Raw genomic sequence first — 12994 nt, 5'->3', positions numbered from 1 at the left:
CCCAAATCCCCTCAGGGGATGCTAAAGGGGGGGGGGTCGGGGTTTGGGGGGTGGGGGGGGAACCCCAAAAGTTTTGTCACCCCCCCCCCCATCCCCTCCCCCATTGTCGCGGGAGGATGTGGCCACCGCCACCCCCCCCCTTGAGGTGACAATTTTGGCGGTGACACCAAAAAAAGCCCAAAAAAAAAGCAAAAAAAAGCCCAAAAAAAGGCGCAGGTGGCACATGGAGGGTGGCACTGACAGGTGGGGGGGGGTCCCAAAGTGCCACCAAGGGGGAGGTGACAAAGGGGGGGTGACAAAATTGGGGGGGGATGGTGCCACCCCACCGCACTGGGGTGACAGTTTGGGGCGTGGCGGTGACACCAAAAAAAACCAAAAAAAGCCCAAAAAGGCGCAGGTGGCACCTGGAGGGTGGCACTGGGGGGGGGTCCCGAAGTGCCACCAAGGGGGAGGTGACAAAGGGGTGGTGACAAAATTGGGGGGGGATGGTGCCACCCCCCCCCCCCCGCACTGGGGTGACAGTTTGGGGGGTGGCGGTGACACCAAAAAAAAGCCAAAAAAAAACAAAAAAAGGCGCAGGTGGCACCTGGAGGGTGGCACCGGGGGGGTCCCGAAGTGCCACCAACGGGGAGGTGACAAAGGGGGGGTGACAATATTGGGGGGGATGGTGCCACCCCCCCCCCCCCGCATTGGGGTGACAGTTTGGGGGGTGGCGGTGACACCAAAAAAAGCAAAAAAAAAAAACCCAAAAAAAGCCCAAAAAAGGCGCAGGTGGCACCTGGAGGGTGGCACTGAGGGGGGTCCTGAAGTGCCACCAAGGGGGAGGTGACAAAGGTGGGGGGGGGGGGGAGGTGACAAAAGGGAGAAGGGCGGGGGAGGGGAGCGCGGCTTTGGGGCGCGACGGAAGCGGCGCCGGTGCCGCCGCCCGCGCCCGGGGCTCGGGGGTGGCGATGGGGCGGCTGTCGGAGCGCGTCCGTCAGTCTGTCCGCGTGTCTGTCTGTCCGTCCCTCTGCCGCTGTGTCACCCTGTCACTTTGTCACCCTGTCCCCCTGTCACCGTTTCCCCCCTGTCCCCCTGTCCTCCTGTCCCCCTGTCCCTCTGTCCCCCTGTCACCCTCTCCCCCTCCGTCGCTCTGTCACCGTGTCCGTCTGTCCCTCCGTCGCTCTGTCACCGTGCCCGTCTGTTCTTCTGTCACTTTGTCACTTTGTCCCCCTGTCCCCATTTCCCCCTGTCCCTCTGTCACTCTGTCACCGTGTCCGTCCGTCCCCCTGTCCCTCTGTCCCTCTGTCCCCCTGTCACCATTTGCCCCTGTCCCCCCGTGTCACTCTGTCACTCTGTCACTCTGTCACCGTGTCTGTCTGTCCCTCTGTCCTCCTGTCCCCCTGTCCCTATTTCCCCTGTCACCATTTCCTCCTGTCCCCCTGTCCCCCTGTCACTCTGTCCTCTGTCACCGTGTCCGTCTGTCCCTCTGTCATTTTGTCACCCTGTCCCCCTGTCCCCATTTCCCCCTGTCCCCCTGTCACTCTGTCATCGTGTCTGTCTGTCCCTCTGTCCTCCTGTCCCCATGTCCCCCTGTCCCCTGTCACGCTTTACCCCTCTGTCCCTCTGTCCCTCTGTCCCATTTCCCCCTGTCCCCCTGCCCCCCCCCCAAATTCAGCTCCCCCCACCCCACAGACCCCAAATCCACCCCCTAAACCCCCCAAAATTGCTCCTCCCACCCCACAAACCCCAAACCCACCCCTTAAACCCCCCAAAACTGACTTCCCCAACCCCAAAATTGACCCCCAAAACCCCAAATCCACCCCCAAAATCCCAAATCCACCCCCAAAATCCCAAATCCACCCCCAAAATCCCCTTTTTTTTCCCGCCCCACAGATGGACCCGGACGCCCCCTCGGTGCCCGTGTCGCCCCCCGCCCTATTGAAATCCTACAAGTGGCCCACGGGGATCCCCCCAACCCCAAAATTGACCCCAAAATTGACCCCAAAAACCCCAAATCCTCACCCTAAACCCCCCAAATTCAGCTCCCCCCAACCCCAAAACTGACTCCCCCAACCCCAAAATTGAGTCCCCCAACCCCACAAACCCCAAACCCACCCCCTAAACCCCCCAAAACCGACTCCCCCAACCCCAAAATTGACCGCCAAAAACCCCAAACCCACCCCCTAAACCCCCCAAAACTGACTCCCCCAACCCCAAATTCAGCTCCTCCAACCCCAAAATTGTCTCCCCAACCCCACAAACCTCAAATCCGACCCCATGAACCCCCCAAACTGACTCCCCCCACCCCAAAACCCCGAAATTCAGCTTCCCCAACACCAAAATTGCTCCCCCAGCCCCAAAAACTGACTCCCCAACCCCAAAACTGCTCCCCCAACCCCAAACCCACCCCTAAACCCCCCCAAATTGACTCCCCCAACCCCAAATTCTGCTCCTCCCACCCCACAAACCCCAAACCCAACCCCTAAACCCCCCAAAACTGACTTCCCCAACCCCAAAATTGACCCCCAAAACCCCAAATCCACCCCCCAAATCCCCTTTTTTTCCCGCCCCACAGATGGACCCGGACGCCCCCTCGGTGCCCCTGTCGCCCCCCGCCCTATTGAAATCCTACAAGTGGCGCACGGGGATCCCCCCAACCCCAAAATTGACGCCAAAAACCCCAAATCCTCACCCTAAACCCCCCAAATTCAGCTCCCCCCAACCCCAAAATTGTCTCCCCCAACCCCACAAACCCCAAACCCACCCCCTAAACCCCCCAAAACCGACTCCCCCAAACCCCAAAATCGACTCCCTCAACCCCAAAATCGACTCCCCAACCCCAAAATTGACCCCCAAAACCCCAAACCCACCCCCAAAACCCCCCAAAATCGACTCCCCCAACCCCAAAATTGAGTCCCCCAACCCCACAAACCCCAAACCCACCCCACAGAAACCCCCCAAAACCGACTCCCCCAACCCCAAAATTGACCCCCAAAACCCCAAAATTAACCCCCAAAATCCCAAAATTGACCCCCAAAATCCTTTTTTTTCCCCCACAGATGGAGCCGGACGCCCCCTCGGTCCCCGTGTCGCCCCCCGCCCTACTGAAATCCTACAAGTGGCGCACGGCGACGCCCGGCGCGGGCGGCGGGGACCCCCAAAAACTCGGGGTTCTGCCCCAAAAGCTGGGGGGGTCCCCGGGGAGCCGGCGCTGGGCGCGGCTGCAGGGCTGGCGGCGCTCGCACAGCCACCCCGACAGCGGCGACAGAGGGGACAGAGGGGGGGACAGAGGGGGTGACAAAGGGGGTGACAGGACAGGGGACAGGGCAGGGGACAGGGCAGGGGACAGGGGTGTCGCCAAGGCCAGCGCGCGGCGGTCGCTGTTCAGGAGGGCGATTTCGGCGCCGTGCAAGGCGGGCAAAGGTGAGGGGGACGCTTGGGGACACTTGGGGACACTTGGGGACATGAGGGGACACTTGGGGACACTTGGGGACGTGAGGGGACACTTGGGGACAAAGGGGACACGAGGGGACACTTGGGGATATCAGGGGACCTGAGGGGACATTTGGGGACAAAGGGGACACGAGGGGACACGAGGGGATGGAAGGGACAGGAGGGGACAGCAGGGGGACATTGGGGGACAGGAGGGGACGTGAAGGGACAGGAGGGGGACAGTGGGGACACTTGGGGACATTGGGGGACAGTGGGGACACTTGGGGATATCAGGGGACCTGAGGGGACAGTTGGGGACACGAGGGGACGCGAGGGGATGTGGGGACAGGAGGGGGACACTTGGGGACATTGGGGGACAGTGGGGACACTTGGGGATATCAGGGGACCTGAGGGGACAGTTGGGGACATGAGGGGACACGAGGGGATGTGGGGGACACTTGGGGACATTGGGGACCGGGAGGGGATGTGGGGACAGGAGGGGGACACGATGGGGATGGAAGGGACAGGAGGGGACAGCAGGGGACACTTGGGGACAGTGGGGGACATGAGGGGACACGAGGGGATGTGGGGACACTTGGGGACATTGGGGGACAGTGGGGACACTTGGGGATATCAGGGGACCTGAGGGGACACTTGGGGACAAAGGGGACACGAGGGGATGTGGGGACACTTGGGGACATTGGGGACCGGGAGGGGACGCGAAGGGACAGGAGGGGGACACGAGGGGACACTTGGGGACGTTGGGGGACAGTGGGGACACTTGGGGATATCAGGGGACCTGAGGGGACACGAGGGGACGGCGGGGACACGAGGGGGATGAGGGGACACTTGGGGACATCAGGGGACAGCAGGGGACACGAGGGGATGTGGGGGACAGAAGGGACAGCAGGGGACAAAGAGGACATGAGGGGGGCACGAGGGGACAGGAGGGGATGTGGGGGACAGAAGGGACACGAGGGGACATCAGGGGACAGGAGGGGACAGCAGGGGACACGAGGGGGATGAGGGGACACTTGGGGACATCGGGGACAGGAGGGGACATTGGGGGACACTTGGGGACACTTGGGGATATCAGGGGACCTGAGGGGACACTTGGGGACATGAGGGGACAGTGGGGGATGAGGGGACACTTGGGGACGTCAGGGGACAGGAGGGGACATTGGGGGACACGAGGGGGACAGCAGGGACATCGGGGGACAGGAGGGGACAGTGGGGACACTTGGGGACATCAGGGGACCTGAGGGGACATCAGGGGACAGCAGGGCACAGCGGGGGACACAAGGGGGATGAGGGGACACTTGGGGACATCAGGGGACAGAAGGGGACAGGAGGGCACATGAGGGGACATCAGGGGACAGGAGGGGACAGCAGGGGACACAAGGGGGATGATGGGACATCAGGGGACAGGAGGGGACACCAGGGGACACCAGGGGACGGCGGGGACACGAGGGGGATGAGGGGACAGGAGGGGACAGGAGGGGACATTGGGGGACACGAGGGGACAGTGGGGACAGCAGGGGACAACGGGGACAATGGGGACAGTGGGGGACACAAGGGGACAGCAGGGGACAGGAGGGGACAGCAGGGACACTTGGGGACATCAGGGGACATCAGGGGACAGCGGGGATGATGGGGGACAGGAGGGGACAGGGAGGACATCGAGGGGACACTTGGGGACACTTGGGGACACTTGGGGACACTTGGGGGACATCGGGGAGGGCTTTCGGTGCCTCCTGTCCCCTCCACGGGTGGCAATGCCACCGCGTCCACGCCCGCCCCGTTGTGTCCCCTCAGCGCCGCCCTTGGGGACGTCGCCGGTGTCCTTGGGGACGTCGCCGGTGCCACCCGATGCCACCCAGGTGTGGGACGTGTCCCAGTTCTCGCTGCTGGACGGGCACCTGGTGCCACTGCCCAGGGACAACGAGCAGGTGAGAGGGGACAGCGGGGTGGCACCGGTGGGTGGTGGCACCTCGTGGGTGGCACCTGGAGGGTGGCACCTCGTGATGACATCGGAGGTGTCCCCTGGGTGGTGGCACCTCGTGGTGACACTTTGGAGGCATCTCAGTGTCCCCTTGGTGGCATCTTATGGTGTCCCCTGGGTGGTGGCACCTCGTGGTGGCACCTGGGTGGTGGCACCACCTGGTGTCCCCTTGGTGGTGGCACCTCCTGGTGTCCCAATGGTGGCACCTCGTGATGTCCCCTTGGTGGCATCTCAGTGTCCCCTTGGTGGTGGCACCTCGTGGTGTCCCCTTGGTGGCATCTCAATGTCCCCTTGGTGGCATCTTACGATGTCCCCTGGGGGTGGTGGCACTTTGTGGTGACACCTTGGTGGTACCTCATGGTGTCCCTTTGGTGGCATCTCCTGGTGTCCCTTGGGTGGCATCTTACGGTGTCCCCTGGGTGGTGGCACCTCAAGGGTGGTGGCACCTCATGGTGTCCCTTTGGTGGCATCTCATGGTGTCCCCTGGGGGTGGTGGCATGTCCTGGTGTCCCTTGGGTGGTGGCACCTCATGGGTGGTGGCACCTCATGGTGTCCCTTTGGTGGCATCTCATGGTGTCCCTTTGGTGGTGGCACTTTGTGGTGTCCCCTTGGTGGCACCTCAGTGTCCCCTTGGTGGCATCTCCTGGTGTCCCTTGGGTGGTGGCATCTCCTGGTGTCCCTTGGTGTCACCCCCTGACCCTGCAGTGTCCCCATGGTGGTGGCACCTCCTGGTGACCCTGCGGTGTCCCCGTGGTGTCCCCTTGGTGGTGGCACCTCCCGGTGGCATCTCGGTGTCCCCGCAGTGTCCCCTGGGGGTGGTGGCACCTCATGGGTGGTGGCACCTCGTGGTGTCCCTTTGGTGGCACTTCATGGTGTCCCTTGGGGTGGTGGCACCTCCCTCCCGGTGACATCTCGGTGTCCCCGTGGTGTCCCCATGGTGGTGGCACCTCCTGGTGGCATCTCGGTGTCCCCGTGGTGGTGGCACCTCCTGGTGTCCCCGTGGTGTCCCTTGGGGTGGTGGCACCTCCCGGTGACATCTCGGTGTCCCCGTGGTGTCCCCATGGTGGTGGCACCTCCTGGTGACATCTCGGTGTCCCCGTGGTGTCCCTTGGGGTGGTGGCACCTCCTGGTGTCCCCGTGGTGTCCCCATGGTGGTGGCACCTCCCTCCCGGTGACATCTGGGTGTCCCCAGGGTCCCTGGCGCAGCAGGACCCGCGCTGGCAGCGCCACCTCCGGTGCCACCAACGGGGACAGGAGGGACCCGGGTGAGGACACGGCGGGGGGGGGCAATGGGAGGGAACTGGGACAAACTGGGACAAACTGGGACAAACTGGGTTATACTGAGTTATACTGGTTTATACTGGGACAAACTGGGTTATACTGGGTCATACTGGGTCATACTGGGACAAACTGGGTTATACTGGGACAAACTGGGTTATACTGGGTTATACTGAGTTATACTGGTTTATACTGGGACAAACTGGGTCATACTGGGTCATACTGGGTTATACTGGGTTATACTGGTTTATACTGGGATATACTGGTTTATACTGGGTTATACTGGTTTATACTGGGATATACTGGTTTATACTGGGTTATACTGGGTTACACTGGTTTATACTGGGCCATACTGGGCCATACTGGGTCATACTGCGTTATACTGGGTTATACTGGTCTATACTGGGCCATACTGGGTTATACTGGGTTATACTGGGTTATACTGGGTTATACTGGTTTATACTGGTCTATACTGGGGTATACTGGGCCATACTGGGTTATACTGGGTTATACTGGGTTATACTGGGTTATACTGGTTTATACTGGTCTATACTGGTTTGTACTGGTCTGTACTGGTCTGTACTGGTTTGTACTGGTCTGTACTGGTCTGTACTGGTTTGTACTGGTCTGTACTGGTCTGTACTGGTCTGTACTGGTCTATACTGGTTTTTACTGGTTTCCCCCCAGAGCCGGACGAGAGGGGGCCCCGGGCTGAGCCCCCCCCGAGCTCCCAGCTCAGCAACGTCAAGGTGGGGCCGGCCGGGCCCTGGCACTGTCACTGTCACTGTCACTGTCACTGTCACTGTCACCGTCACTGTCACCGTCCTTGTCACCTGTCACTGTCATTGTTATTGTCACTGTCACCGTCCTTGTCACCTGTCATTGTCACTGTCACTGTCACTGTCCTTGTCACCTGTCATTGTCACTGTCACTGTCACTGTCCTTGTCACCGTCCTTGTCACCTGTCACCGTCACTGTCACTGTCACCGTCCTTGTCACCTGTCACCTGTCATTGTCATTGTCACTGTCACTGTCCTTGTCACCGTCCTTGTCACCTGTCCGTGTCACCTGTCACCTGTCATTGTCATTGTCATTGTCACTGTCACTGTCACTGTCACCTGTCCGTGTCACCTGTCACTGTCACTGTCACTGTCATTGTCATTGTCACTGTCACTGTCACTGTCACTGTCATTGTCATCTGTCATTGTCACCTCCCTGTCACCATCCTTGTCATCTCTCCCTGTCCCTACCCTTGTCCCCTGTCCCCTCCCTGTCCCATCCCTGTCCCCATCCCTGTCCCTGTCCCCATCCCTGTCCCCATCCCTGTCCCTGTCCCCATCCCTGTCCCTGTCCCCAGTTCCTGTCACCTCCTTTGTCCCCTCCCTGTCCCCTGCCCTTGTCACCTGTCACCCGTCCCTGTCATTGTCACCATTCCCTGTCCCCATCCCAGTCACCTCCCCTGTCCCCTGTCATTGTCCCCATCCCTGTCCTTGTCACCATCCCTGTCTCTGTCCCCATTCCCTGTCCCCATCCCTGTCCCCGGTCATTGTCACCTGTCCCCATCCCTGTCCTTGTCATTGTCACCTGTCCCCTCCCTGTCCCACCCCTGTCCCCATCCCTGTCCCTGTCCCCATTCCCTGTCCCCATTCCCTGTCACCTGTCACCTCCCCTGTCCCCTGTCATTGTCCCCATCCCTGTCCCTGTCCCCATCCCTGTCTCTGTCCCCATTCCCTGTCCCCATCCCTGTCCCCTCCCTGTCCCCATCTCCTGTCCCCGGTCATTGTCACCTGTCCCCTCCCTGTCCCCATCCCTGTCCCATTCTTGTCCCTCTCTCTGTCCCCTCCCTGTCCCCATCTCCTGTCCCCAGTCATTGTCACCTGTCCCCATCCCTGTCCTTGGCATTGTCACCTGTCCCCTCCCTGTCCCACCCCTGTCCCCATCCCCATCCCTGTCCCCATCCCCTGTCACCTCCCCTGTCCCCTGTCATTGTCCCCGGTCCTCTGCCCGTCATTGTCCCCTGTCCCTGTCCCTGTCATTGTCACCTTGTCCCCTCCCTGTCCTTGTCCCCATCCCTGTCCCCGGTCATTGTCACCTGTCCCCTCCCTGTCCCCTCTCTGTCCCATTCTTGTCCCTCTCTCTGTCCCACCCCTGTCACCATCCCTGTCCCCATTCCCTGTCACCTCCCTGTCCCCTGTCATTGTCCCCAGTCCCCTGTCCCCTGTCCCTGTCATTGTCACCTGTCCCTGTCCCTGTCATTGTCACCTGTCATTGTCCCTGTCCCTGTCATTGTCCCCTGTCCCTGTCCCCGTCATTCCGTCATTGTCCCCTGTCCCTGTCATTGTCCCCTGTCCCTGTCCCCTGTCATTGTCCCCTGTCCCTGTCATTGTCACCTGTCCCTGTCCCTGTCATTGTGCCCGGTCCCCTGTCCCTGTCCCTGTCATTGTCACCTTGTCCCCTGTCCCCATCATTGTCCCTGTCCCTGTCATTGTCCCCTGTCCCTGTCATTGTCCCCTGTCCCTGTCCCTGTTATTGTCACCTTGTCCCCTGTCCCCATCATTGTCCCCTGTCCCTGTCCCCTGTCCCCATCATTGTCCCTGTCCCTGTCATTGTCCCCTATCCCTGTCCCCGTCATTGTGCCCTGTCCCCTGTCCCTGTCATTGTCACCTGTCCCCTCCCTGTCCCTGTCCCTGTCCCCGTCATTGTCCCCTGTCCCCATCATTGTCACCTTGTCCCCTGTCCCCATCATTGTCCCCTGTCCCTGTCATTGTCCCCTGTCCCCATCATTGTCCCCTGTCCCTGTCCCCATCATTGTCCCCTGTCCCCTGTCCCCTGTCCCCATCATTGTCCCCTGTCCCTGTCATTGTCACCTGTCCCTATCCCTGTCCCCTGTCCCCATCATTGTCCCTGTCCCTGTCATTGTCCCCTGTCCCTGTCCCCGTCATTGTCACCTGTCCCTGTCCCCTGTCCCCATCATTGTCCCTGTCCCTGTCATTGTCCCCTGTCCCTGTCCCCGTCATTGTCCCCTGTCCCCTCCCTGTCCCTGTCATTGTCCCTTGTCCCCTGTCCCTGTCATTGTCCCTGTCCCTGTCATTGTCACCTTGTCCCCTGTCCCCTGTCCCCTGTCCCTGTCCCTGTCATTGTCCCCTGTCCCCGTCATTGTCACCCTGTCCCCACCGCTGTCCCCAGGGGCTGCTGTGGAAGAGGCTCCTCAGGGACAGGAGAAGCCGCGGTGCCACCAAAGGTGACCACGGGCCGGTGGCAGCGCCCGACGGTGACAGGTAGGGGACACTCCCGGCCTGGTGACACCACTGTCCCCTCAGTGTCACCTCAGTGTCCCCGTTTTGGGGGACCTGGTGGCATTTGTGTCCCCTCAGGGTCCCGTTTTAGGGTCCCTGGTGACATTTCTGTCCCCATTTTGGGGTCCTGGTGACATTCCTGTCCCTTTTTGGGGGGTCCTGGTGACATTTGTGTCCCATTTTTGGGCTCCTGGTGACATTTGTGTCCCCCCAGGGTCCCCATTTGGTGCCCTGGTGACATATCTGTCCCCATTTTGGGGGTCCTGGTGACATTTGTGTCCCCTCAGTGTCCCCTCAGGGTCCCCATTTCAGGGTCCTGGTGACATTTCTGTCCCTTTTTGGGGTTCTGGTGACATTTCTGTCCCATTTTGGGGGTCCTGGTGACATTTGTGTCCCCTCAGTGTCCCCCTAGGGTCCCATTTTAGGGTTCTGGTGACATTTCTGTCCCTATTTTGTGTCCTGGTGACATTCGTGTCCCCTCAGGGTCCCTTTTTGGGGGGTTCCTGGTGACATTTCCATCCCATTTTTGGGCTCCTGGTGACACCGATGTCCCCGTTTCTGGTGTCCTGGTGACATTGGTGTCCCGTTTTGGGCTCCTGGTGACACTGGTGTCCCATTTTTGGGGGGTCCCGGTGACACTGGTGTCCCATTTTCGGGCTCCTGGTGACACTGATGTCCCCGTTTCTGGTGTCCTGGTGACATTGGTGTCCCATTTCGGGCTCCTGGTGACACTGATGTCCCCGTTTCTGGTGTCCTGGTGACATCGGTGTCCCATTTTTGGGCTCCTGGTGACACTGATATCCCCATTTTTGGCGTCCTGGTGACATCGGTGTCCCATTTTTGGGCTCCTGGTGACATTTGTGTCCCATTTTTGGGGGGTTCCGGTGACATTTCTGTCCCATTTTTGGGCTCCTGGTGACATTGGTGTCCCATTTTTGGGGGGTCCCGGTGACATTGGTGTCCCCCCAGGGTCCCCATTTGGGGTCCTGGTGACATTTCTATCCCATTTTTGGGCTGATGTCCCCGTTTCTGGTGTCCTGGTGACATTGGTGTCCCATTTCGGGCTCCTGGTGACACTGGTGTCCCATTTCGGGCTCCTGGTGACACTGGTGTCCCATTTTTGGGGGGTCCCGGTGACATCGGTGTCCCATTTTTGGGCTCCTGGTGACACTGGTGTCCCATTTTTGGGGGGTCCCGGTGACACTGGTGTCCCCCCAGGGTCCCCAGCCGCAGCGGATCCCGCGAGTCCCTGGTGCCACCACCCGAGCTGGACCTCACGGGTGACAACGTCGTCGTCCGGCCCGTGCACGGCAGCCTGGTGGGAGAGAGGTTCTGCTTCCAGGTACGGGCGAGGGGCTCCTGAACCCCAAAAATGGGGATCCTGAACCCAAAAAGGGCTCCTGAATCTCAAAAATGGGGACCCTGACCCCAAAAAGGGCTCCTAAACCCCAAAAATGGGGATCCTGAACCCAAAAATGGGGATATGGGGATCCTGACCCCAAAAATGGGGACCCTGAACCCAAAAACGGGGATCCTGACCCCAAAAAGGGTCCCCACAATGTCCCTGTCACCCTCACTGTCTCCTCAATGTCCCTGTCACCCTCATTGTACCCTCAGTGTCCCTTGGTGTCCTGTCACCCTCAGTGTCCCCTCAGTGTCCCCTCACTGTCCCCAGGTGATCACCCCCGCCGGCAGCCGCTCCTCTGTGTCCCCTCAATGTCCCTGTCACCCTCAGTGTCCCCTCCATGTCCTGTCACTCTCAGTGTCCCCTCAATGTCCCTGTCACCCTCGGTGTCCCCTCCATGTCCTGTCACTCTCAGTGTCCCTGTCACCCTCAATGTCCCCTCGGTGTCCCCTCACTGTCCCCAGGTGATCACCCCCGCTGGCAGCCGCTCCTCAGTGTCCCCTCAATGTCCCTGTCACCCTTGGTGTCCCCTCCATGTCCTGTCACTCTCAGTGTCCCTGTCACCCTCACTGTCTCCTCAGTGTCCCTGTCACCCTCGGTGTCCCCTCAGTGTCCCCTCACTGTCCCCAGGTGATCACCCCCCGCCGGCAGCCGCTCCTCTGTGTCCTCTCAATGTCCCTGTCACCCTCGGTGTCCCCTCAATGTCCCTGTCACCCTTGGTGTCCCCTCCATGTCCTGTCACTCTCAGTGTCCCTGTCACCCTCAGTGTCCCCTCAATGTCCCTGTCACCCTCAGTGTCCCCTTGGTGTCCCCTCCATGTCCTGTCACCCTCAGTGTCCCCTCCATGTCCCCTCACTGTCCCCAGGTGATCACCCCCGCCGGCAGCCGCTCCTCAGTGTCCTCTCAATGTCCCTGTCACCCTCAGTGTCCCCTCAATGTCCCTGTCACCCTCACTGTTCCCTCAATGTCCCTGTCACCCTCAGTGTCCCCTCAATGTCCCTGTCACCCTCAGTGTCCCCTCAATGTTCCTGTCACCCTCAGTGTCCCCTTGGTGTCCCCTCCATGTCCTGTCACCCTCGGTGTCCCCTCACTGTCCCCTCACTGTCCCCAGGTGATCACCCCCGCTGGCAGCCGCTCCTCAGTGTCCCCTCAATGTCCCTGTCACCCTCACTGTCCCCTCAATGTTCCTGTCACCCTCAGTGTCCCCTTGGTGTCCCCTCCATGTCCTGTCACTCTCAGTGTCCCTGTCACCCTCAGTGTCCCCTCACTGTCCCCAGGTGATCACCCCCGCCGGCAGCGGCTCCTCTGTGTCCTCTCAATGTCCCTGTCACCCTCAGTGTCCCCTCAATGTCCTGTCACTCTCAGTGTCCCCTCAATGTCCCTGTCACCCTCAGTGTCCCCTCCATGTCCTGTCACTCTCAGTGTCCCTGTCACCCTCAGTGTCCCCTCAATGTCCTGTCACTCTCAGTGTCCCCTCAATGTCCCTGTCACCCTCGGTGTCCCCCTCCATGTCCTGTCACTCTCAGTGTCCCTGTCACCCTCAATGTCCCCTCGGTGTCCCCTCACTGTCCCCAGGTGATCACCCCCGCCGGCAGCCGC

General features: G+C 60.7%; 1 protein-coding gene across 1 annotated transcript in view; it reads left to right on the top strand.

The window, feature by feature from the left end:
- The window catches only part of RASAL3 (RAS protein activator like 3), a 31678-nt gene that overhangs the window by 2276 nt on the left and 16408 nt on the right, over positions 1-12994 (top strand). The window contains 6 exon segments of the mRNA XM_063181957.1: positions 3042-3405; positions 5230-5363; positions 6609-6681; positions 7382-7443; positions 9881-9972; positions 11209-11332. Of these exon segments, the coding sequence (XP_063038027.1) occupies positions 3042-3405; positions 5230-5363; positions 6609-6681; positions 7382-7443; positions 9881-9972; positions 11209-11332 (849 nt within the window).

This window comes from Melospiza melodia, assembly GCF_035770615.1.
Source record: "Melospiza melodia melodia isolate bMelMel2 chromosome 17 unlocalized genomic scaffold, bMelMel2.pri SUPER_17_unloc_2, whole genome shotgun sequence".
Taxonomy (NCBI): domain Eukaryota; kingdom Metazoa; phylum Chordata; class Aves; order Passeriformes; family Passerellidae; genus Melospiza; species Melospiza melodia.
The sequence above is the reverse complement of the archived record's forward strand: the minus strand, read 5'-3'. Positions and strand labels throughout refer to the sequence as shown.